The 23164-nt window shown below is 43.1% G+C and overlaps 1 protein-coding gene across 2 annotated transcripts in view; it reads left to right on the top strand.

Moving 5' to 3' along the window:
* Positions 1-23164, top strand: part of CERK (ceramide kinase) — a 73545-nt gene that overhangs the window by 15832 nt on the left and 34549 nt on the right. For both annotated transcript variants that reach the window (XM_054019785.1, XM_054019776.1), the window contains exons 2-5: positions 1803-1916; positions 3139-3261; positions 7555-7680; positions 8501-8564. In XM_054019785.1, the coding sequence (XP_053875760.1) occupies positions 1892-1916; positions 3139-3261; positions 7555-7680; positions 8501-8564 (338 nt within the window). In that variant the 5' untranslated portion in view covers positions 1803-1891. The remainder of the gene's footprint in view (positions 1-1802; positions 1917-3138; positions 3262-7554; positions 7681-8500; positions 8565-23164) is intronic.

Below are 23164 nucleotides of genomic sequence, written 5' to 3'. Positions count from 1 at the left end.
CTCTCAAAGTTTAACATACTGCTCCGTGAGTTTTTACATGGCAAATCAGCTTTTCTGAAGCAGTGCTAGCATCTAGGTAGCATCTCACTGCCCAAAAAGGGTGTCTGACACACAGGGTCTGCACCTGGAGAGTTTTCCTGAGACCCACATTTAGGAACAGTGATCAGTTGCTACCCAGAGTCAAAGAGCTTAATTACATGTGGGATTCAGCAGTTGGAGCCCATCACAACAGAATCTTGTTTGTCCAGAGAGTGGTATCGGCCTAGGCTGTGACAAACATACTGTGTGTTTGTACCACACTTGATACTGGCTGCTAGTCAACTTCTGGTTGAGTCAGTGTTTCCAGTAAAATCTATATACAAATCCTAGGGCTTGGATACCTCTCTGACCTGCCATGCTGCCTGCCTACCTTTCTCTAGAATGCTTAAACTAAACTCCCAAGATTAAGAACTAAGGGGATTGCTGGACGGAGTATTTTTAGTAGCAGGTACGTCTCTGGAATTTTCTCTTGCCGGGAATACATAAGCCGAAGCCTGGCCACATTCAGAAGGAGTCGTGAAACTTGTCGGACTAGCATTCTGCGTGCTGCTGGCTCAGTTTCCTCTCTCATTTTCGACTAGTGAAATATTCTTGATGTGTCTTTAAAATGGTGGTGGTTGTGATGTAGGGTTAGCTTGAATCTAATGTAAAATGAGTCCAGATACTAGGCTCATGCCATATAAATACTTGCAATAATATGTATTTAAAAGTTTGTATGAATTTATTGTTACCTACGGGGTTAGACATTTTTCATTTCTTTTTAGCGTATAGAAAATGTGTAATAAAGCGATATGACTTCTGTTACTTCTCCTAGCAAACATGCCAATGAGTATCCTATCCAGAATCTTCATTTACATTTTATCTAATTGGAATCTCTCATTTTAATTTTAACATGTCCAGGATATAGCAAAATGAGCCACCATTAAAATTTTGGTTATTGTAAATATAATACAGAAGTGCCCTTAATATTGAAGAATATCCGAGTAACATATACAGTTCAACAATAGAATTAAAAACAAAAGCAGAGTAGACGTAAATACGTTTTTCTCCCTTTTGTTTTTGCCTTGATTGCTTCATGTTTAGCCAGGTCAAGGCAACTAAATTTTGAAATCCCCTTACATAAATGGTTCTATTTGATTATCAAGAGAACTGACCATTATTATACTCCTCAGTCATGGTTAAATCAGCTAGCAATATTTATTCAATAAATTAAGTTATATTTAGGCTCTAGAGTCTGTTTAGAAACAGAAATAGCTATGCTTGGCCTGCCACACACACCTACTCTTTTTAGACTAGATAAATTTAACAATTATTGGTACAGTGAAATCTTTTTTTCATATACTTCCCACTTTTTTAATATAGCCAGGCTTCTGAAATAACTAGATCATCATGGTGCAAGGGTGATGTATAAATTAGAACCAGTAAGCTTTTCTTCAGTACCAGGAATAGGATTGAAACAGCAACTATTAGAATTACAAAACACTTTATTTGAAGATTTATTTGCCCTTCTGTCATGACTGGGGGAGGTACAGGGAGTGTGATGGGTACATGGCTGGGCCAATTTTGAGTGAGTGGTGTTGACCCTGTATTTCTAATTTATGTCCTTAGTTGTGCATGGCTTTATTCAAAGCTGCTTCTCTGATATTCACCTACATAGTCTTTACATTTTATATGAAATACAACATTTTACACTTATGTTTTGAGACTATTTTAATGTTTGTATTAACATTCAGTTTTCATGTATTGATATTGTATTTGTACAGGAAATTGTTTTGTGCCCGCCTCGGAGATTATTGCTGTAGAAGAAACTGAAATTGACGAGAAGCAATGTAGTAGTGGAAAATGGCAAAAAATGGCAAAGCCGCATGCTTTCACAGGTAGGGAAATCACTCCTATATTCAGAATGCTGCAGTAATTGCTTAACTGTAGTAATCTGTAGATTAATTTAAGGGGGACTTGAATCTAGGAGCTGTACAAAGAGTTTTTTATAAACAAAACTATTGGTCAAGAGCCTGGCTTTTTATTATTGTTAAAGATGTTTTAATAAAATCTTTCCTTCACGGCTCATCTCCTTCTCTTTGGTCCCACAATGAAGTCATGACTCTTGCTTACTACATCTCGCTGTTGCGAAGTAAATATTGTGGCATCATAAATTCTGTATTACTCCACTAGAGAATCAAATAAGAGATGCTGTGAAAGAGTCCTCACGAAAACTCCGATCATTATTAATGAACAGACTGAAAAGTTCGTGAAAGATCTTTTTTTCACACAAAGTGTGAAGGCTTTCTTTTATGTAAGCACTTCAACTGTACAATCAAGTGAGGTACAGTGGTACTCTAACCTGCTTAGTGATATAATGCCAACCCTATGTACTGCTAACCCTGGAAAGGGGACTTCAGTGTACTTGTCCAAGGCTTTATAGAAGGACTAAATGCGAGAAAATAGTCTGTAATGATGTGAGTGTCATTGTTCAAACTGGAAAAATGGAAATGTTTTGGTGTTCTCTTCCACCCACACAAATGCTTCTCAAGAGACTGAAAATGGCTTTCAGATTCACCCTATTCCTTTCAGCTTCCTGCAAACTGATGTGATTTTAGAAGGTGGTACTGAGGCCTGGGAGTTTTTTCTGACATGAACTTTGCAAACTTTATATGGTATATAATTTTTTGAAACAAAAGAAATTCACGCACATATGAATGCTATGACTCTTGTGTTTTGTGTAAGCAACCGTGTAATAACCCACTGTCCCTTCCTCTGGGCATGCTGAGAAGTATTTTTTAAAAAATAATTTTCAAATTTGAGCAGTTACTGTAAGCTAAAATGTGTGTGTGGGGGGGAATTACTGTTTTTAAATCATGAAAAATACTTTGTTTTCCTCTTACAAACACACACACAAAGTTTTCCTATTGGAATTATGAGAAATTGAAACATTTTAGAAAGGGGTAGTAGTGTCTTTTGGTCCATTAATATGTTGTCTTTTAAATATGTTGCACAGATCTTTAAAACTAGGGCTTCAACCCACAATTAAGTAAATTTCAGACTTGTTGCAATAAATATAGAATGTATAAATGTTTTTCTTTTGTTTTTTTATATATATAGTATATTACGTGAAAAGAGCACAAAAACACCGCTGGCGGTGCAGCGAAGTAACATTTTGGTGCGTTGATGAGCAACTGTGTAACCAGTGGATACAGGCACTTAAAGAATTACTTGAGTTACAGAGTAAGTTGTTTGACTAAATTACTGAAATACACAACATTATTTTCATGGCACCTACAGCAGTTTAGTTAAGTTTCTATTAAAGTGGCTAACTCAAGCCCTTAAACCTAGCTCATGCCCTCCTAAGGGAGAGCAGTTGAGGGGTAGGAGGTGTGCTGCATTTGAACTAGCAAGTATCTGATTCTACACTGTTACAAGGTGCAAGGCAGCGTAGCCATTAATACCTATGGAAAGTGAATGTCAAACCCTAACAGATCAGAATAGTAGGGTTCTTATTTATTTGTCCAAGTGTAAATGACTGTGTAAAGCACTGGAGAATATGGGGCCTGCAGACTTTTCATAGTATTGTGACTTGAATGGATGAGAGGGGTTTTCTGCTGAGTGAACAGAGGGTGTTGCTTTCAGATTTCTCAGATGTCCTGAGATCTAAAGGGATATCTGTATGGAGTGTTGAAACAGCTGCAAGATGGGGCTGTCCCTTCAGCACTATGGGTCACATGAAATGGGAACTGCCCATTAGTCATTCCTGGGACTCTCACCTGTGCCCTAGCCTATTTCTTCAAGAGAGGTAGAAGGTTTGGAGTGGTGTGAGTTTTTGCATATATTCATGCTGACAAGGAATCCCTGACCACTGCATAAACATTTGTATGTTAGCCAGGGGTGATGCTACTATAAAATAGCCATTCCATCCATAGTATCTCCTACACCTCCCGAAACTTCATTAGATTCAAAAACACACTGCTGCTTAAGCTCTTCTTCCCCCACTCCCACCTTCACATATCACTTGTATTTGATTGAAAACCCTTTGGAGCATGGACTATGGGCTTGTCTATGCTTAAAATGCTGCAGTGTTGCAGCTTCACTGAAGACACTTCTTATGCTGACAGGAGGGTTTTTTTCCGTTGGTGTAGCTAATCCACTTGCCTGAGAGACAGAGCTAGGTTTATGGGAAAATTCTCCTGTTGACCTAGTGCTGTATGCAGAAAGGGAGGGGTTAGGTCAGTTTATTGCATCGCTCATGGGTGTGGATTTTTCACACCCCTGACCAGCGTAGCTATACCAACCTAATTTCCTAGTGTAGACCAGATCTATGTGTTCGTAAAGCACCTAGAATGATGGGCCTCTAACTACAAGCCCAGTATAACTATTTAGTAATAGTAAACTTCCCAGAGTCTTAAGCACTGGGAACAAACGTCTGATAACTTTGTTAATGTTTCTTCCAATAAAACAAGTTACAGTTCTCACGGCAATGTCAGCTATCTCAGAGTGCTTGGTAGTTGCTAGCTGTATCGTTCCTACAATACCAGTATTGCTTTGTTTTTGAAGTACTTTGTATGCATTCCTTATGAAAGGAGGAGACCAAAGAGACACAATCCTCACTCAGTTTTCCAATTCTGCATTTATTGTGACTAGGGGTACGTCTACACTTACCTCTGGGTCTGGCGGCAGGCAATTGATGTTCTGGGATCGATTTATCGCGTCTGGTCTAGATGCGATAAATCGATCCCGGAAGTGCTCGCCGTCGACGCCGGTACTCCAGCTCGGCGAGAGGAGTACGCGGCATCGACGGGGGAGCCTCCCTGCCGCATCTGGACTAAGTTGGGACTAAGGTACTTCAAATTCAGCTACGTTAACGTAGCTGAATTTGCGTCCCTTAGTCCAAAGTGGGGGGTTAGTGTGGACCAGGCCTAGGTGTTTACCTTAACTGGGAATTTGCTTCCCTTGGGTATTTGTTCAGAATCTTAATGTTGCTTAAAACTACTTTAAAAATAAGAGGGAATTATTGTTGAATGGTTTTAATGTTGTTCCGGTACTTACAAGGAACTGTTCAGAAGCTTGAATATGTGAACCCTTTGGTTTCATCCATTTTGAGGTCAGAAGGGATCATTGGGTCATCTAGCCTGACCTTCTGTATAACACAGGACAGAGAATTTCACTTACATACCCTAGTGTTGAGCCCAATAGTTTTGCTTAAGGCTTATGGGCGTACATATGAATATGTGAGATTGATATTGCCTGGAAAATTTTCTTACTGAGTTAAGAGGTGCAGTTTTCCTCTCTGGTATAACACATACTGATAAGCTCTTCAGGAAAGGAACCATATCTTCCTCTATCTTGTCTCATCTACACAGTGATGAAATTTTGCATCTAAGACATGAAATCAGGGCCCCAATTTTGATCAGGGCCATTGGACACTGCTCTAATAAAATACTAATTTATCAGATGACATTCAGTACTATGCTAGAGACATTGAGAAAGATTAACTTGTGAATGCCCTTTTTGTGGTAGGACCAAGAGAGTGAATTATAGAGTTTTAAATCTTCACTTCTGGAATAGGTGTCTGAGAGAGAAGCTAGTGTGCCTTTTCTGGGATTGAGGACAAGCACAGTTGAAATCATAATTTTATTAGTGTCTTTGTAAAAATGACACTATAGGTTTTCTCGTTTGTCTAAATAATTTCTGTATTAAATGTACTCAGTTTAAAAATACAAATAAATGTAATGTCAGCCTGCACAGTGAGCCTGTGCTCTCAATGTCATGCAGGGTGCTTTTCTTCTCATGCAATATCACCATTAATAAAGGCTCTGCAGGGCAGATTGGGCTCAAAATTATTTATGCAGCTTTGTGTTTAGACTGTGCCCTCAGCAATGTATGTGCAACTCCACTAGTTACAATGGGTATGCTCATGTGTAAGTGTCTGAAATTTAGTAGACCATGATGATGCAGAAAAAGGAGTATAATCCAATTTCTTCCTCTTCTCTTTTCTGTCTCTGAATAATCATACAGGACATATCTTTTGTGTAAAAAGGTGTTTGCATAAATATCTCTTTGGTACAGCCTGTAAGACTATTCTGTTATGCTGAAGAATGAATTGAACGTTAGGTTTGCAGGACTGATTCCAAGGACTAGTGAATGAGTTGCAATATACAGTCAGTGCTGGAAAAAAGTCTTGTTTATGCAATGTCTGATTTGGCTATATATGAAACCATGTACTATAATATGGATAGCCTTGGTTCTTTGCAAAGACCTAGGTAATATGTTCAGTATTCATCTTGCATTCCTATCAAAAGTTGACTTAATTCAGCCAACCTGGTGCTTTTCACCATGTTCCAGTGCAGATGATGATTGATGAAGCTGGACAAAATATAGGAATTTTCTGTGAACATTTTTTTGGCAAAAATGTGTTTTTGTTTGTTTGCGTGTTTGTCTTCCCCCCCCCCCCCCCCCCCAAGATTCAAATTTTGGCATTTTCAGTCAGTCCTGTTTTTGTTGTTGAAACATACAAATCTGTGAAAAGCATCCCAACTTGAGTCTCAAAATTTGGACTAACTGGCTTTAGGTTACCAACTGTTTTAGAAAGGGACAATGTGGCTGAAGGTCTGTCATGAGATCTAGATTCTTTTTCCAGTTCAATCACAGATTTCCACTTAGTGCTTGGTCAGTTTACTAATATCTATTTTAGTTAATCTTACCTTTTTAAAATAGGGATAATAATCAATACCTCCATAGGGATGCTTTGAATCTTAATTGATTAATGTTAGTAAAGCACAGATAAGGCCCTCTAGCAGTGAAAAGCATTCTCATTTAAGGTGTCTAGTTGAATAGCCCTGTTGTGATAGGTGTTTTTGGTTCCTTGACTTCACTGACTCTGGGGTCAAATTGAAGTCCATGCAACCAGACTTCAGACAGTAATGATAAGTATTCTTAGATTATATTGAGTTCAAATCTTCAGAGCAGTTTCCTGCAGTTTAGAATACGCTTTTACAAAATATACTTACCACTTCTCTATCACGTGAAGGATCATTCAATTGCCTGTTACAACAGCTATTTTCTAGAATTCTATTTATGAGATACCTTCTATACAGGGCTGTTTCTATATTCATCTCACCCACAGGATGCATACAGTTGCTATGCTTATTGTTTGCCAAGGAGAAGATAATATGCCTCTTTCCAGTTGCCACTTTAGCTCGTATCTTATTGGTAGCTCTGATGCCATTGTCATTTCATTTAGTGGAAAGGCACGGTGACTGCAGAACTGCCTGAAAGTAATACGAACTTTCTGCTGCTCTTTCCATATAATAAGGAACTCACTTAAGCCTCACACTAAGGAGTTTTAATAAAATCTTTTATTCAAATTGCCTCTATTCACTAACGAAATATTTTGTAAGAGTATGTATTTAAATGTAATAACTTAAAATTGAAAAACAAATTTATCAAAATTGGCTTTTTTATACTCAAGTGCCTAATAATGTGGGGTGTTTGTTTTCTCTCTCCTCTCCCGCTTCCTCCCCCCAGAATCTAGACCAAAGCAACTGCTTGTATATATTAATCCATATGGAGGAAAACAGCAAGGGAAGAGGATCTATGAACAAAAAGTGGCTCCATTGTTTAGTCTAGCTTCCATCTCCACTGATGTTATTAGTGAGTAATAATATTCTACTTCAATCTCTCATTAAATATAAAATGAAATTCTTTAAAGCAACTCTTCCTTACAGGTTAAGAAAATGTCTTTTTAGAACTCTGCTTTCTGCATTAATAAGCGTATGAAATGGAATAACTGATTTCTAGCTAATGTAGCTATAGCCCTGCAATTCACAAATGAGGGTGATGTAGCAATGCACCATTTATTTCAGTACACTGGTGACCATTTTGTAGGTAGTGATGCATCCAAGCTATTTAAGCTCTTAATTTATAAAACAGGATATCCTACTTTTTCCACTTAAAATAAATAAATAAAACTTGCCATTTAAAACTGCATAGGTTCTTACCCTAATGAAATAATTACTAAATGATAGTGACTCTCAGTGAAAGATACGTGTATGTGACACTTAAATTTACATTTAATTTTTTGTTTTGTAAACAAAGAATTTTCCTCCTATGTAGTACATGCATTTCTCATTTGTTTCCTTGTTATAAAATCCATTGAAATGAAAAATTTTGATAAGCAGAGACATTGTAATGGTTTTGTTTTCTGCTTGTATGCAGTGTTGTAGCTGTGTTGGTCTCAGGATGTTAGAGAGACAGGGTGGGTGAGGGAATATCTTTTATTGGACCTCTCACCAACAGAAGTTGGTCCAATAAAAGATATTCCCTCACCCACCTGGTCTCTTGTTTTCTGCTTGACAGCCACATTAATTTGTTTTTGTTTATGGAACTTATGAAATATTACTTGATAAGTTTATGAAACTTAGCTTAATAGGAAGGCTTGAGTGAATAAGTATGTGTTTGTCTTTCTCCATAGTAACTGAACATGCTAACCATGCTAAGGATAACTTATTTGAAGTTAATATATACAAGTATGATGGGTAAGTAATTTCATTCATATTAGCTTACATGTTTATTTTTCCTGGAATGTGTAGCTTAATTTCTGGAGAAGAGAATATTGTAACAAGATAGTTTATGGTAATGTGATAACTTTTGATGATGATTATTGTAATCAACAGCATTTCAGAACAGGTGTGCTCTTTGGGTCTGCTGCATCTGAATTTGGATTTATTCCCAAATGCAAAAATGGACTGTTTCAGGGGAGTCCAGTTAACCCCCTGAATCAATATTCTTCTTTGAGTGGTAGTCCCAGTTGTATTCCACGGTGGGATCACGCATGTGCATCATGCACTCAGAGCCAGATAATTTGAAATTAGTGTCTGTCGGTCCACACATGTGCTCTGGCTCACTTTGCCTCCAACCTAGGCAATAAAAGGTGGGGTGGACTGACCTCCTCTCCACTTCCTTCTCACAGTCGTATGGTCCAGGTCCGAATCCTTCGTGTCCCCAACCTCTTATCTTAGACTACAACCCGTCTTTGAAGACGTCAGGTCTATCCATCAGCTCCTTATGAGTTCACTTACCAGTGGTCAGTCCATACCATCTACCTGCTTCAGGCTACTTGATTATCGCACATCCTCTAATCATTACTCATAGACTCATAGACTCATAGACTTTAAGGTCAGAAGGGACCATTATGATCATCTAGTCTGACCCCCTGCATGCTGCAGGCCATAAAACCGTCCCTACCCCTTCCCTGGACTCTGCTGTTGAAGTCCCCAATCCTGTTTTAGGTGACTTCAATCGGCAGAGACCCTCCTGCTAGAGATCCCTGCCCCATGCTGCGGAGGAAGGCGAAAAACCTCCAGAGGCTCGGCCAATCTGCCCTGGAGGAAAATTCCTTCCCGACCCCAAAAATGGCGATCAGTCAGACCCCGAGCATATAGGCAAGAGTCACCAGCCTGACCCCTGTCAGCCATTATACGATTTACCTACCATTGTTTGGTTTTCCTTGACTACTATGTTTTACCATTAAACCATTCACTCCATAAATTTATCTAACTTAATCTTAAAACCAGACAGGTCCGTCGCCCCCACCGTTTCCCTCGGAAGGCCGTTCCAATATTTCACCCCTCTGACGGTCAAAAACCTTCGTCTAATTTCAAGCCTGAACTTCCCCACGGCCAGTTTATATCCATTCGTTCTCGTATCCACATTAGTACTAAGCTGGAATAATTCTTCTCCCTCCCTTGTATTAATCCCTCTAATATATTTAAAGATAGCAATCATATCCCCCCTCAGCCTTCGCTTTGTCAGACTAAACAACCCAAGCTCCTCTAGTCTCTTTTCATACGACAGGTTTTCCATTCCTCTGATCATCCTAGTGGCCCTTCTCTGCACCCGTTCCAGTTTGAGTTCATCTTTTTTAAACATGGGAGACCAGAACTGCACACAGTACTCCAAGTGAGGTCTCACCAGCGCCTTGTACAACGGGAGCAGGACCTCCTTATCCCTACTAGATATACCTCGCCTAATGCATCCCAAGACAGCATTGGCTTTTTTCACCGCCACGTCGCATTGTCGACTCATAGTCATCCTGCGGTCTACGAGGACCCCTAGGTCCTTCTCCTCTTCCGTTACTTCTAACCAATGCGTCCCCATCTTGTAACTAAAATTGTTATTAGTCATCCCCAAATGCATTACCTTACACTTTTTACTATTAAATTTCATCCTATTTCTGATACTCCAATTCACAAGCTCATTCAAGTCTCCCTGCAGGATATCCCTATCCTCCTCCGAATTTACAACGCCTCCCACCTTCGTATCATCCGCAAACTTTATCAGCCCACTCCTGCAATCGGTCCCGAGGTCAGTTATAAATAGATTAAATAAAATGGGTCCCAAAACCGAACCTTGAGGCACTCCACTAGTAACCTCCCTCCAACCTGACAGTTCACCCTTTAATACGACCCGCTGCATTCTCCCCATTAACCAATTCCTTATCCACCTCTGGATTTTCATATCGATCCCCATGTTTTTCAGTTTAACCAATAATTCCTCATGGGGTACAGTATCAAACGCTTTACTGAAATCCAGGTATATTAGGTCCACCGCATTTCCCTTATCTAATAAATCCGTTACTTTCTCAAAGAAGGAGATCAGATTCGTTTGGCACGATCTGCCCTTCGTAAAACCATGTTGTAATTTATCGCAATTGCCACTAACCTCCAGGTCCTCAACTAGTTTCTCTTTCAGAATTTTCTCTAACACCTTGCACACTACAGATGTTAAACTAACAGGCCTGTAGTTACCCGGATCACTTTTTTTCCCTTTCTTGAAAATAGGAACCACATTAGCTATTCTCCAGTCTAACGGGACCACCCCCGAGTTTACAGATTCATTAAATATTATCGCTAACGGGCCTGCTATTTCCCGCGCCAATTCCTTCAATATTCTCAGATGAAGATCGTCCGGTCCTCCCGACTTAGCCCCATTAAGGCAATCAAGTTTTGTTTCTACCTCGAATACGGTAATCCCCCATCCCGAATGCCCCTCTGTAGTGGTGCTAGTATCCCTAATACCTTCATTGGCCTCATTAAACACCGATGCAAAATATTCATTGAGATATTGCGCCATGCCTAGATTGTCTTTAATCTCCTCTCCGGCAATAGTCTTCAGCGGTCCCACTTCTTCTTTCTTTGCTTTCTTCCTATTTATGTGGCTGTAAAACCTCTTACTATTGCTTTTAATTCCCCTCGCTAGGTCCAACTCTACACGGCCTTTGGCCTTTCTCACTCTATCTCTACATTCTCGGACTTCACTAAGGTAAGTTTCTTTACTAATCCCTCCCCTCTTCCACTCTTTGTACGCTTTCTGTTTTTTCCTAATCACCCCTTTGAGTCGGTCGCTCATCCAGCTCGGTCTAAATCTCCTGCTTTGTAATCTTTTTCCCTTTTTTGGAATGCAGGCCTCCGACAGCTCATGCATCTTTAACTTGAAGTAATCCCAGGCTTCTTCTGCCTTTAGATCCCTTAATACGTTTGCCCAATCCACTTCCCTTACCAGTCCCCTTAATTTGTTAAAATTGGCCTTTTTAAAATTATAAACCCTAGTCTTTGACTTAATTCTGTTACTCCTCCCATGTATTTTAAACCGAATTAGCTCATGATCACTGGAGCCCAAATTGTCCCCCACTAGCACTTCCTCAACGAGGTCCTCACTGCTTACCAGAATCAAATCTAAAGTGGCCTCCCCCCTCGTCGGTTCAGCTACCACTTGATGAAGGAATTGATCAGCAAGCACATCTAGGAACATCTGAGCCCTATTATTACTACTAGCGTTTGTGCCCCAATCTATATCCGGGAAGTTAAAGTCCCCCATAATTACACAGTTTCTATTAGTAATTACTTCTCTAAACACATTAAATAGTTCCTTATCCATATCCTGGGTCGATCCCGGCGGTCTATAGCACACTCCAAGCACTATCCCCGGAGAGGCTCTAGTAGTCCTATTACCCAGTGTGAGTATTGCCCAGACGGACTCTGTGTTATCTAATCCATCCACTATTATTTCTTTACAGCTTATTTCACTGTTGACATACAATGCCACCCCCCCACCTTTACCTTTGTTCCGGTCTTTCCTAAACAGCGTATACCCCTCCATACCTGTGTTCCAGTCGTGACCGTCATTCCACCACGTTTCTGTTATTCCTACGATATCCGGTTTCAGCTCTTGGACCAAGAGCTCCAATTCCTCCATTTTATTACCTAGGCTTCTCGCATTGGTGTATAAACACCTAATGTATGTCGTTTAGCCTGTCTCCCATTAGTAGCACTATATGTTGCGGGCCTCCTTGCGCCCGTCCCCCCTATCCTTCCTATGTCCAATCTCGTCTCCCCGGCTATGTCTCCTCTCATTTTACTCACCTTTTCCATACTGGAATCTGGCGTGGAGATTAACTGTGCATCTCCCAACCTTCTCCCCAAACTTCCTAGTTTAAAGCTCTTTTGATGAGATGAGCCAGCCTCCCTCCCAGAAGTCTATTTCCTTCCCTACTCAGGTGAAGCCCATCCCGCGAGAACAGGTGTCTGTCCCCAAAAGCCTCCCAGTGGCCATACATCCCAAAGCCCTCCTTATAGCACCACTCCCTTAGCCAAGTATTTATTCTCACAATCCTATCAGCCCTTTGCTGCCCTTCCCTCGGAACGGGCAGAATCCCACTAAAGATAATCTGAGCCTCTATCTCCTTGAGCGTGTTCCCCAGCCTGGCATAATCTCCCTTGATTCTCTCTAACGAGAACCTAGCCGTGTCATTCGTTCCTACATGAAGGATTATCAAGGGGTTCTTACCTGCTCCGTTTAGGATCCTTTTCAACCGCAGGTCCACATCGCGTATCTTTGCGCCCGGGAGACAGCACACCCTTCTGTTCTCCGGGTCCGCCCTGGTCACAGGCCTGTCCAATCTCCTCAGTAATGAGTCTCCAATTACATACACCTGCCTTCGCCTGGCAACAGTGCCATCTAGTAATCTAGTCTCTAATCCCTCTAGTCCTGACCTGAGCCTGTTCCTATCTTCCCTAATGCTCCCCCTTATGCCTTCCTGAATCCTCCCGGGGCCCAGAATTGGTGCTGTCTCCATCAACTCCTCCCCTCTCTCTCTCGGACTAGCCGCTCTTCTCTTCTTCCTCACTCTCCCACCTTCAGCCGCCACCTGCTGCCCCTCCACCTCGCTATCCAAACACTCGAACCTATTCCTGAGTTCTATTCCCCCCTCACTGGCCCTTCTTTTCCTTGGCCTGCTTCTGACAGTCACATGGTTCCACCTCCCATGCTCTCCCCCTTCCATTCCCCTATCACCCTCCTCTGCCTCTACCTGCGCCGCAGGGCGTTCTCCTTCAGCCCCTCCTTGCCTGTCCTCCATCAGCTGCTCAAACCCCCGCCTAAACTCCACCAGGGTATCTACCTGCATCTCTAGCCCCTTAATCTTTTCCTCCAGTAACACTATCAGGCGACACTTCATACACACATACCTGTGTTCCGGCTCCCCTGCTAGGACCATATACATACCACAGCTTCCACATGCAGCCATCTGCATTCTGTCTGCTGCTGCTGCTTGGCTCATGCCTGCTCGGCTCCCTGCCCACCGCGCCTGTGGACTCAGAGCACACACCACACCGTGCCCTCCTGCCTCCCCCCTTACCTCCCCCTGCAAACTCCCTCTCAAACTCCCCTGTTAGCCGCCCTGTTTGCTGCCTCCGGTGCCGCTGCTCGCATTAGATTCTGGGAAGACTTAATAAGGACCTTCCTGCCTACTCAGAATATTCTGCCCCAATGGGACCTGAATCTCATTGCTTTAGTACTGACCAGGCCCCCCACTTTGAGCCTTTAGCTACTTGTTCCATGTCCCCCTTTTCCATGAAGGTTGCTGCTGATGCCTCCTTTGGGATGGCGGATCTCTGCTCAGCCTTACTGTCCACACCCTCTTCTTCCTTAGGTAATGCTTGTCAGTCAGCTACAGTGGAATACAATAGGGGCCATCACTCAAAGAAGAAGTGGTTAGTTACATGTAACTGAATATTCTTCGAAATGTATGGTCCGTGGCTGTATTCCACTACCAGTCCTCCTTTCCCTTTGCTTCGGGTCTTCTATTATTAGCGGTGGAAAAGGAACTGGAGAGGTGGTCAGTCCGCCTTGTTCTTTATCAACTGAGTCGGAGGCATGAGGTGTGAGCCAGGGTGCATGCGCAGACTAATGGATGCTACTTTCAAATTCTCTGGCTCCGGAAACGTGGTGCACATACGTAAATCCGCAGTGGAATGCAGATAGGAACCACACATCTTGAAGAACCTCCAGTTACAGGTAAGTAATCCCCTCTTACACTTACATGAACTTTATATGCTAAGTTAGTCTATAGTTTTATGTACCAAGTAAACATACTAAAACACTTAAATTAAGGCCTCAACTCAATTAGCACTTAAGTTTTTTGTGAATCAGGGCCTAAAACCAGATACATTCATCAGCACGTTTCAGTAGAGTTCAACCACCACTCAATATTATACTTCATTCCAAATTTCTATACTTTGTTTTAAAAGCTAAAACTTTTAAAAAGTCTGGCAGTGAAGAATTACAGGGTCCAGTCACTTTTTCCCCATTGCCATGTAATCCTTTACCAGTAGGTACACCTCACTTGATTTAGCCACCACTCCATTTCAGTTTTGTCCCCTGACTTGTTCTGTAGTTGGGAATTATGCTTTTGGATGTTATTATTATGCTGGTGGCCTAAATTCCCTCTATGCTGCGCGCCATGCAGCTGCCTGTTAAGCACTGCTCAGGCGCTCAGGGCTGCGGCGGGGAGAGATGCCTGTCCCCAAGCCCTGGACCTGCTGCGGCACCCCTCCTCTGGCCCCGACCCAGCCCAGCCTCGGACCTGCTGGAAGCAGAGGACAGATGCCCGGCCCGGCCCGGATCTGCCACGGCTGGGGTAGAGGCACCTCTTCCCCTCAGCCCAGGTGCTGCTCTGAGCGGGGGAGAGAGCTTGGGGGAGTCCTCTCTTCCCACCGGAGCTCCACTGCACCTGAAACCCCTCATCTTCCCCCTCCATCCCCGCATCCCACCCCTCTGTCCCAGCCCTGAGCCCCTCATCCCTGTCCCCACCCCTGAGCCCGCACCCCCAGTCGGAGCCCTCACCCCCCCCTAATCCTCTGCCCCACCCCAGAGCCTGCACCGCCAGCCTGAGCCCTCAGCCCCACTCCACCACATAAAATTCATGTGCACCAATATGAAGTGATGTGTCACATATCACCTCCATATTGGTGCACATAACAAAATTGATTCTGCACATGGGTGGGAAAACTTAGAGGGAACACTGCTGTTGACTTTGTATTGAATGTATAGAATTCAAAAGGGATGATATTCAATTGTATTAGAGTTCTATGTTTTCTTATAGTGTGGTGTGTTGGGGAAATTAAAATATATTTTTAATAGAATTGGAATGATTGATCTGTTTGGTATGAAATATGGAATATTTGATATTATAGTTTTAATGGAAATGTATTCAGACCATGCAAGAACATTGTAAAGAACATTAATATTGAATATTGGCAGTACTCCACTGAAACTTGTCCTTATGCTGCTCTTTTCAAAAACAGCATTTTTTTTATTGTCCAGTTTCGCTTTTTAAATGGGCACTAAAAGTTTCTCTTCAAGTAGATGCAGATGTGCATTCCAGACGCTTTTGCTTAGCAGTACCTGTAGAGAGGATACGTTAATGCCTTGTGGTTGTGGCCACTTCGTTGGCTATATGAGGCGGCGCCCTGAGCCCCCTCAGTTCCTTCTCACTGCCTGTAGTGGAGTCGGAGCTCTGTGTGGTTGTAGTCTCACATTTAGTCTTAGCCTAGTTTACTGTATTTATTTAGTTAGTAGTCAGTAGATAGTGTTCCCAGTGATTCCCTCACCGGGGTTTAAACATTGTCCTTTGTATGGAGGGGTGATCCCCCAATAGTTACTTCCATACATAGGCCCAACTTGAGTGTTGTTCAATCACACATAGGCCCAACTTGAAGAGTGTTGTTCAATCTGTAGATCATTCAAGAAGTGGACTCAGGTGGCACAGGACCTTCACCTCATGCAGCACCTACTAGTACAGGCCAGGCAGCCTGATTCGGTACTGAGGCCCTCCTCAAGCCAAAGATCACCCTTGGGCTTGGAGAGCATTGCCGCTTCTCATTGCGGGACAAGCGCCTCTCCGAAGAGCCAGAGGAGCTGTTCTGTTGTCACCACTGAGGACGAGGTCTCATAAGACCAATCATGACTGTCTCAGGTCGTGGGGCAGCTCCTCTGCCTCCCCCCGGAAAAGCATGGACTGGACTGGCACTGGTTCTGGCGCACAGAATTGCATGGGTACTTCTGACCCTTCCCCGGTATTAAGTGGGAAGGGCAGAAACCCTGTACCATCGACTCTGGTTCAAACTCCAGGTATCCATTTAGTCTGGTACTGACAAGGAAGATGCTGGTACCAACTATGTCCATGTCGTCAGCATATAAGGCAGCCACAGACTCCTCTTCCTTTTGGTCCAGACCTCCCTGTTGGTCCAGGACATTCCCAGGGCTGTGCCAAGTATAGCCCCTCCGGTGGAGCGAACTGCTGAACCCTCATGTCTGTTGGCAGGCATCAGACGCTCCCCTCCCCATGGTGAGGATGGAGCTGGTACCGGAATCGGTACAGGGGACCTCTGCAACAGGACTGTCTTCTGCCCTACTGCATTCAACTCCGTAGATTCTCCATTGGCGGCTTTCACCACCCTTGATGTCGATTCACTCATTCACTCTGGTACTGCTGTTTGCACTTGGACCTATAGGCGCTGACTTTTGTTTTTGCTGGTGGATGCTTTTGAAGAGGGGTGTGTGTGTGTGTGTGTTTGTTTGGGGAGTGGAAGGGGGCACTCTGCCAGTTTTGGGGAGAGGTTATTTTTCAGCATATTTATACACTTCTTTCATATTCTAGTCATTGAATGTGTCTATCATTGATATCTTTACTATTTTAATAATTAAATTATTATGAACTACATACATACGTTATGAATTACAGTATATTAAAATCATTGTGATCACCTACAAGCTGTCTTACTAACGTCCCAGTTTAAAGACATTGTCTCACTGTAGCTTTCTGTATGAAACTGTCAGCAATCTTATTTACATCTAGTTCCCTGGTATTGTCTTGATGCACGTTAAGGACAGCTACATTATTCAGTTGCGGCTGTCCCATTGATGACTGGAGATACTTTTTAAATCTTCTGAAGCTGGAGAATGAGTTCAGGATGATACAAGCACGGTGACAAGGATTCTTATAAATTTGCAGTACTCTGGAAACATAATGCTTCCAGAGTACTGCAAATGACTCCAAGATCTCTCTCGATGGGTAACAGCTAATTTAGGCACCATCATTTTGTATGTATAGTTGGGATTAAGTTTTGCCATGTGCATTACTTTTCATTTAAAAATGGCAGATGAAATTCCATTTGTTGCCAAGTCACCCAGGTTTATGTGATCCCTTTGTAACTCTTTGCAGTCTGCTTTGGACTTAATGATCTTAAGTAATTTTGTATCATCTGCAAACTTTACCACCTCACTGTTTACCCCTTTTTGGAGATTATTTATGAATGTTGAACAGCACTGGGCCCAATATAAGCCCTTGTAGGACACCACTATTTACTTTTCTCCATTCTGAAAATGTACCATTTATTCCCGCCCTTTGTTTTCTATCTTTTAACTGGAGTGCCTGATAATGCTTTCAGGGTCATCTAAAGATCCTTAATTTAATTTAATGACAAGTCTTTTGTTATCTTAATCACCCTGCCTCTGTTTATAAACTCCCTTCCCCAAGAGCAGAAGTTGAAGCAGCACAGAACTCCTCACATTCCACATTCAAACTCTGGCTCCTGTGAGCTGAGCACCCACTATTTTTTTTTTTTCTGTGGGTGCTTGAGCCCCGGAGCACCCATGGAATCGGTGCCTATGTTTGGACCGACACTACCTGTGCCATCAGCATGCTCAGTACTGCCACGTCAGGAGTGCCAATTTCTGCCACATTCTAGGCAATGGATGAATCAGACTGCCGATTGGTTCCCTTTGACGTCGCTCCGCCAATGTTGCAGAGATCCCGGGGCTCTGATTCAGAGTCGGAGTAGTCATCCTCCCACTCGTCACCTGATTAACTCAAGGGGGCTGCCAATGGACCAGTATGGCTCCCAGGGCTGGCGTGTGCCCTGTGGCCAGGATGGAGGTACTTGTCTCAGCCCCTTATTGGCCACCAATGCCCTACCCGTTTCAGTTGCCTTGGACTCAATGGGATGCTCCTCGTTCATGGAGATCCTGTTCTTCATCCCATTCAAAGCCAAAGTCACCTACCAGGTTGACAGTGGTGGCTTTGGACCAACCACAAGCCTGGGCATTAGCAGTCTTCCTCCACGTGGCGATTGAGTCCTCCCTCCCTTAGTCCTCATTGCTGAGGATGATGCTGAGCTGCCTGGTTCATCTTCTTCTCCAGAGGATTTTAAGGTGTACAAGGACCCTCTTAGACTGCGTAGCCGTATCCTTGGGCATCCATGTAGAGTTCCTCCAAGAAAACAGGCACAAACTGGTGGACATTTTGCAGCCCACCATCCCCAGGAGAATGACCCTCCCAATCAATCATGCACTCCTTGAGTCAGGAAGAGCCCTGTGGAATATACTGGTCTCGGTACTGCTGGTGGTCAGACACATGGAAAAATGCTACTTGGTTCCCATGCAGAGATTTGAGGGGCTCTATTCCCACCTGGCCCCAAACTCCTTGATCATAATAGCCATAAACAGGGCCCAGCAGGGTAGGTTCAAGTCTACCCCCAAGGACAGAGACTCCAAGCTGTTGGACCTTCTGGGCAGGATCATCTATATACCTCATTAACCTTACAGGCGAGGATAGAAAATCAACAAGCTTTGCTGGCCAAGTATGTTTTCCTCAATTGGTCAGCCATGGCTAAATTTGAGGATCAGTTGCCCGAGGCCTTATGTGAGGAGTACAGGGCGCTTGTTGTAGAAAGTTGCTTGGTGGCTAAAACATTCCCACTGTCCGCTCTTGACATTGCCGATACCTCAGCCAGGGCAATGGCCTCGGTAGTAACTATTATGCAGGCTTCCTGGTTGCAAAACTCTGGGATCACTGTGGATGTCCAGCAAGCCATGAAGGACTTGCCCTTTGATGGCCGAGTCTTGTTCTCAGACAAGATTGAAGTGTGCATCTGAGCCTGTAGGGCCACAAGTCCGCTTGCACTCAGGTGGTCCAATGCATCAGGTTCTGCCTTCGCCCTCTTCAGATGTGGCTTAGGATGGTTTATTGCCCTGCTGCCCATTCTCTGGACAGGCTGGTTCACCTTTCTCTGCTAGTCCTATATGCTTTGCTCTGGTGGGAATCCCCATGCAATGTGTGCCAAGGAGTCGCCTTAGCTTGGCCCTCTCCGACCGAGTTAGTGGTTACCGACGGTTCCCTTCTGGTTTTGGGGGGGCACATCTGGACTTGTTGAGGGTGCAGGGCCTGTGGTCGGAACAAGAAGCCTCACTCCATATCAACATGTTGGAACTTCAGGCCCTCCACAATTCATGTCCTGGTGACCACATCAGACACTCAGTGGTTCATGTACTTACTGACAATACCACCGCAATGTACTATGTGAACAAGCAGAGGGTGTGAGGGGGCACATTCCAGGTTATTCTGCCTGGAGGTGATCAACCTGTGGCAATTCTGCATCGAAGAAGACATCATTTGGGTAGCAGTTGATTTGTTGGAGATGCAAAATCATCTCGCGAACCATCTCAGCAAGGTTTTTTCCCTGAGCCACAAGTGGTCCCTGACGAAGAGTGTTCTCCAGGTCATCTTTGCAACATAAGGCATCCCTGCGATCAAGCTGTTTGCAATGAGAGAAAACTGAAGTGTGGTTTTGCTCTCAAGTGGGCCTTAGTTAGGGCTCCCTCTCTGACACCGTCTGCTGCAGCTGGCAGTCAACTCTCCTGTACACCTTTCCACCTGTTCTGGTCATTCCAAAGCTCCTAGGGCATCAGACCAAGCTCATCCTCATGTCAACATGGCCAAGAGAGTGCTGGTTCTCAGATCTTTTTGCTCTGTCAGTTCAACCTCCCATATTGTTTCTTCTCCATTCTAACTTGCTCACTTAGAACCAGAGCCATACCCTCCATCCTGCAGTCAGCTCCTGCATCTCATGGTGTGGCTGTTGCATGGGTAAATGAAAAGGAAGAGCAGTGCTTGGAGGCTGTCTAACAAGTCTTACTCAACAGTGGAAAGTCCTCCACTAGGATGACCTACTTAGTGAAATGGAACAGGTTCTTTGTGTGGCCCTTGGTCCGTGGGACCCACCTGACAGTGGCCTCCATCCAGTACATCTTGGAATACCTGTTACATCTTCAGAAATCGGGCCTTGTGCTCAGTTCACCAAGAGAGCATTTGGCAGCAATATCAGTATTTTATCCCCCGATTCAAGGGAAGTCAGTTTTTTTCTAATACTATGGTGACGAGATTTCTAAAGGGGTGTGTCCACTTACATCCTCTGGTCTGAGAACCTGTCCATTGTGGGACCTAAACACGGTTCTCGTGGCTCTGATGGGCCGTCTGTTCAAGCCCCTTGCATCCTCTCTTGTTCTGTCTGAGAAAACCACATTTCTGATAGCCATCCCTTTGGAAAGGAGGGTGTGCGAGTAGCAGGCCCTCATGGCCAAGTCACTTTTCACACAATTCTCCAAGGAGAAAGTAACGCTGCGACCACACCCAAGGTTTTTATCCGAGGTGGTCTCTGTTTCATCTGAATTTACCTGTGTTTTTCCCTAAGCTGCAGTCTTCCCCAGAAGATCAGCACCTCCATATTTGATATCGGGCAATGTCTAGCCTTTTATCTAGACAGGATTAACTGTAGCATGTTTTACCTCACCTGTTCGTGTCATATGCCCTCCACATGAAGGGACAAGCGATCTCTGCACAGGACATCTCTAGATGGATAACATCCTTTTATCAAGGCTGCATGAGAGAGATCTTTCACTGCACGTCTTCAGCAGATACGGGCTCACTCCACGAGTGCACAAGCGATGTTGATAGTGACATTTCTATACTGGACATTTGCAGGGAAGCCACATGGTTGTCCATACATACATTTATGGATCATTATGCTATTACTGCATCTTCCAGACTGGATGCAGGTCTTGGAAGGGCAGTCCTGTGATCCCTATTGCAGTAGACTGTGAGCCCCGCCTCCGGTTTGGTGTACTGTTCATGAGTCACCTAAGTGGAATACTCATCTGCATCTACTTGAAGAAATGGTTCCTTACTGTAACTGTGGTTCTTTGAGATGTGATGCAGACATGCATTTCCTGACTCACCCTCCATCCCCTCTTCCTTGGAGTCTTATCTCATCGGTTTTCAGTGTGAAGGAATTGGGGGGGGGGAGGGAATCGGGGCAGCGCTGCCTCATATACCTGGGGGAGTGGGGAGGGGAGGCACATGCACTACCCCTTTATGGGTACTGCTAGGCAAAAGTCTTTGGCTCTGACACACTGGGTGTGCACACACCTAAGTGGAATACATGTCTGCATCACATCTCAAAGAACCACAGTTACAGTAAGTAATCATTTCTAGTCTTCTCCCCTCCTCCATTTTTATTGAATATAAAAGCATTACAATTTAAAATGACCCAAACACTGCAGTGAAAGTTACCATACAGAGGATCAGACGACCAATCATTAACTTTTACACACACAATTAAATACAAATGATACAAAAGGTAATAAAAATAGAGGAGACTGAGGGAAAGAAACAATATACAGAAGAAGGGAAGGAGGAGTCATAACGTGACTCACCAACGTATTCCACTATTTCTGTAAGGTCTACCCATATGTCAATGAACTTATCCTCATTTTTATTATGGTTGGAGAACCTTTCCATCACTGCCATATCGGTTTGCCAATCATTGGTCTGGATTTTGATTTCCAGTACTAAAGAACATAGTCTTTTAGCCAAAAGTTGTTATATCACAAACTTTTAGCCTTTTAAGTTCTATATCTAGAAAAGGAAAGCATTAAGGAGGATAGTTTAAAATACAAATCCTCAATCCCTTAGACACTTCTGAAAATTTCCCCTGTAAAGTTTAACATGGATAAAAGACTCTGCTTTTCCTGTCCCTCTCTTCCACTTCAACATCCCACATGTTAGTGTGAGCTATATGCATCCTATCACAAGCACAATATACTTTTAAACTCCGCTACTACTACCAGTCATCACTCCATCAGAATACGAATATATTTCTTTTGAGGAAGCCCAGAAAAATAAAACAAAACCTGGACTTTCTAGGCAAAGCCATTTTGGAGAGAGAAACCAAAATATTGAATAATTTTTATGATGGCTACAGGAAAAAAATTTCAACACCACACATTTTTAAACTCCTTTTTGAGTTCCCAGAAAAATTCTGCTCTAGGATAAAATGAGGCCTGTTAAGTTTAGGGGAATTGTGTTTTTTGGAGAAGTTATGGAGTGGATGTTTGAAAATAGGTTTCAAATAGCTCCAAAATAAAGAGGTGAATTTACAGGTGGGTTGAAGTGCTGTTTTCATGTTTGTAAACCAGTTGTGGGGATAAATCTATACACCTGTATAAAGGGAAACTGACCCTCTGAAAATGTAGTCTAGTATATGTTGTAAATAACTCACTATGAGGATTGCTGGATGTTCACACCCTCCCTGAAAACATGAGGGAGTAGCAGTGACCAAATATAGTAGCTCCTAATGCAGCATAAGACCTATCCTTATAGAAAATCACTCCCAATATTTTGTTCAAAGTCTTCCTTAAGAAAGAGCCAGATATCCGTGCGTGTAGTCTTTATTATTCCTGAATATCTCATTTGATCTCTCTAACTTGATAGAACATTAGATTTTTTTTAATTGGAACTTCTTTGATCTGGCTGAGAGAAAAATCTGAACTGAAAAATCTAAAAGAAAGAAGATTAAAAAGAGGCAAAAATAGTTGTCTTACAGTAATTCAGTGTATAATTCAGATACAGTGAAGGTCTGATCTTTAGAAGAAAGTGTGACCGTTATCAAGCTGATTGCAC

The sequence above is a fragment of the Malaclemys terrapin genome, chromosome 1, assembly GCF_027887155.1.
Source record: "Malaclemys terrapin pileata isolate rMalTer1 chromosome 1, rMalTer1.hap1, whole genome shotgun sequence".
Lineage (NCBI taxonomy): Eukaryota > Metazoa > Chordata > Testudines > Emydidae > Malaclemys > Malaclemys terrapin.
The sequence above is the reverse complement of the archived record's forward strand: the minus strand, read 5'-3'. Positions and strand labels throughout refer to the sequence as shown.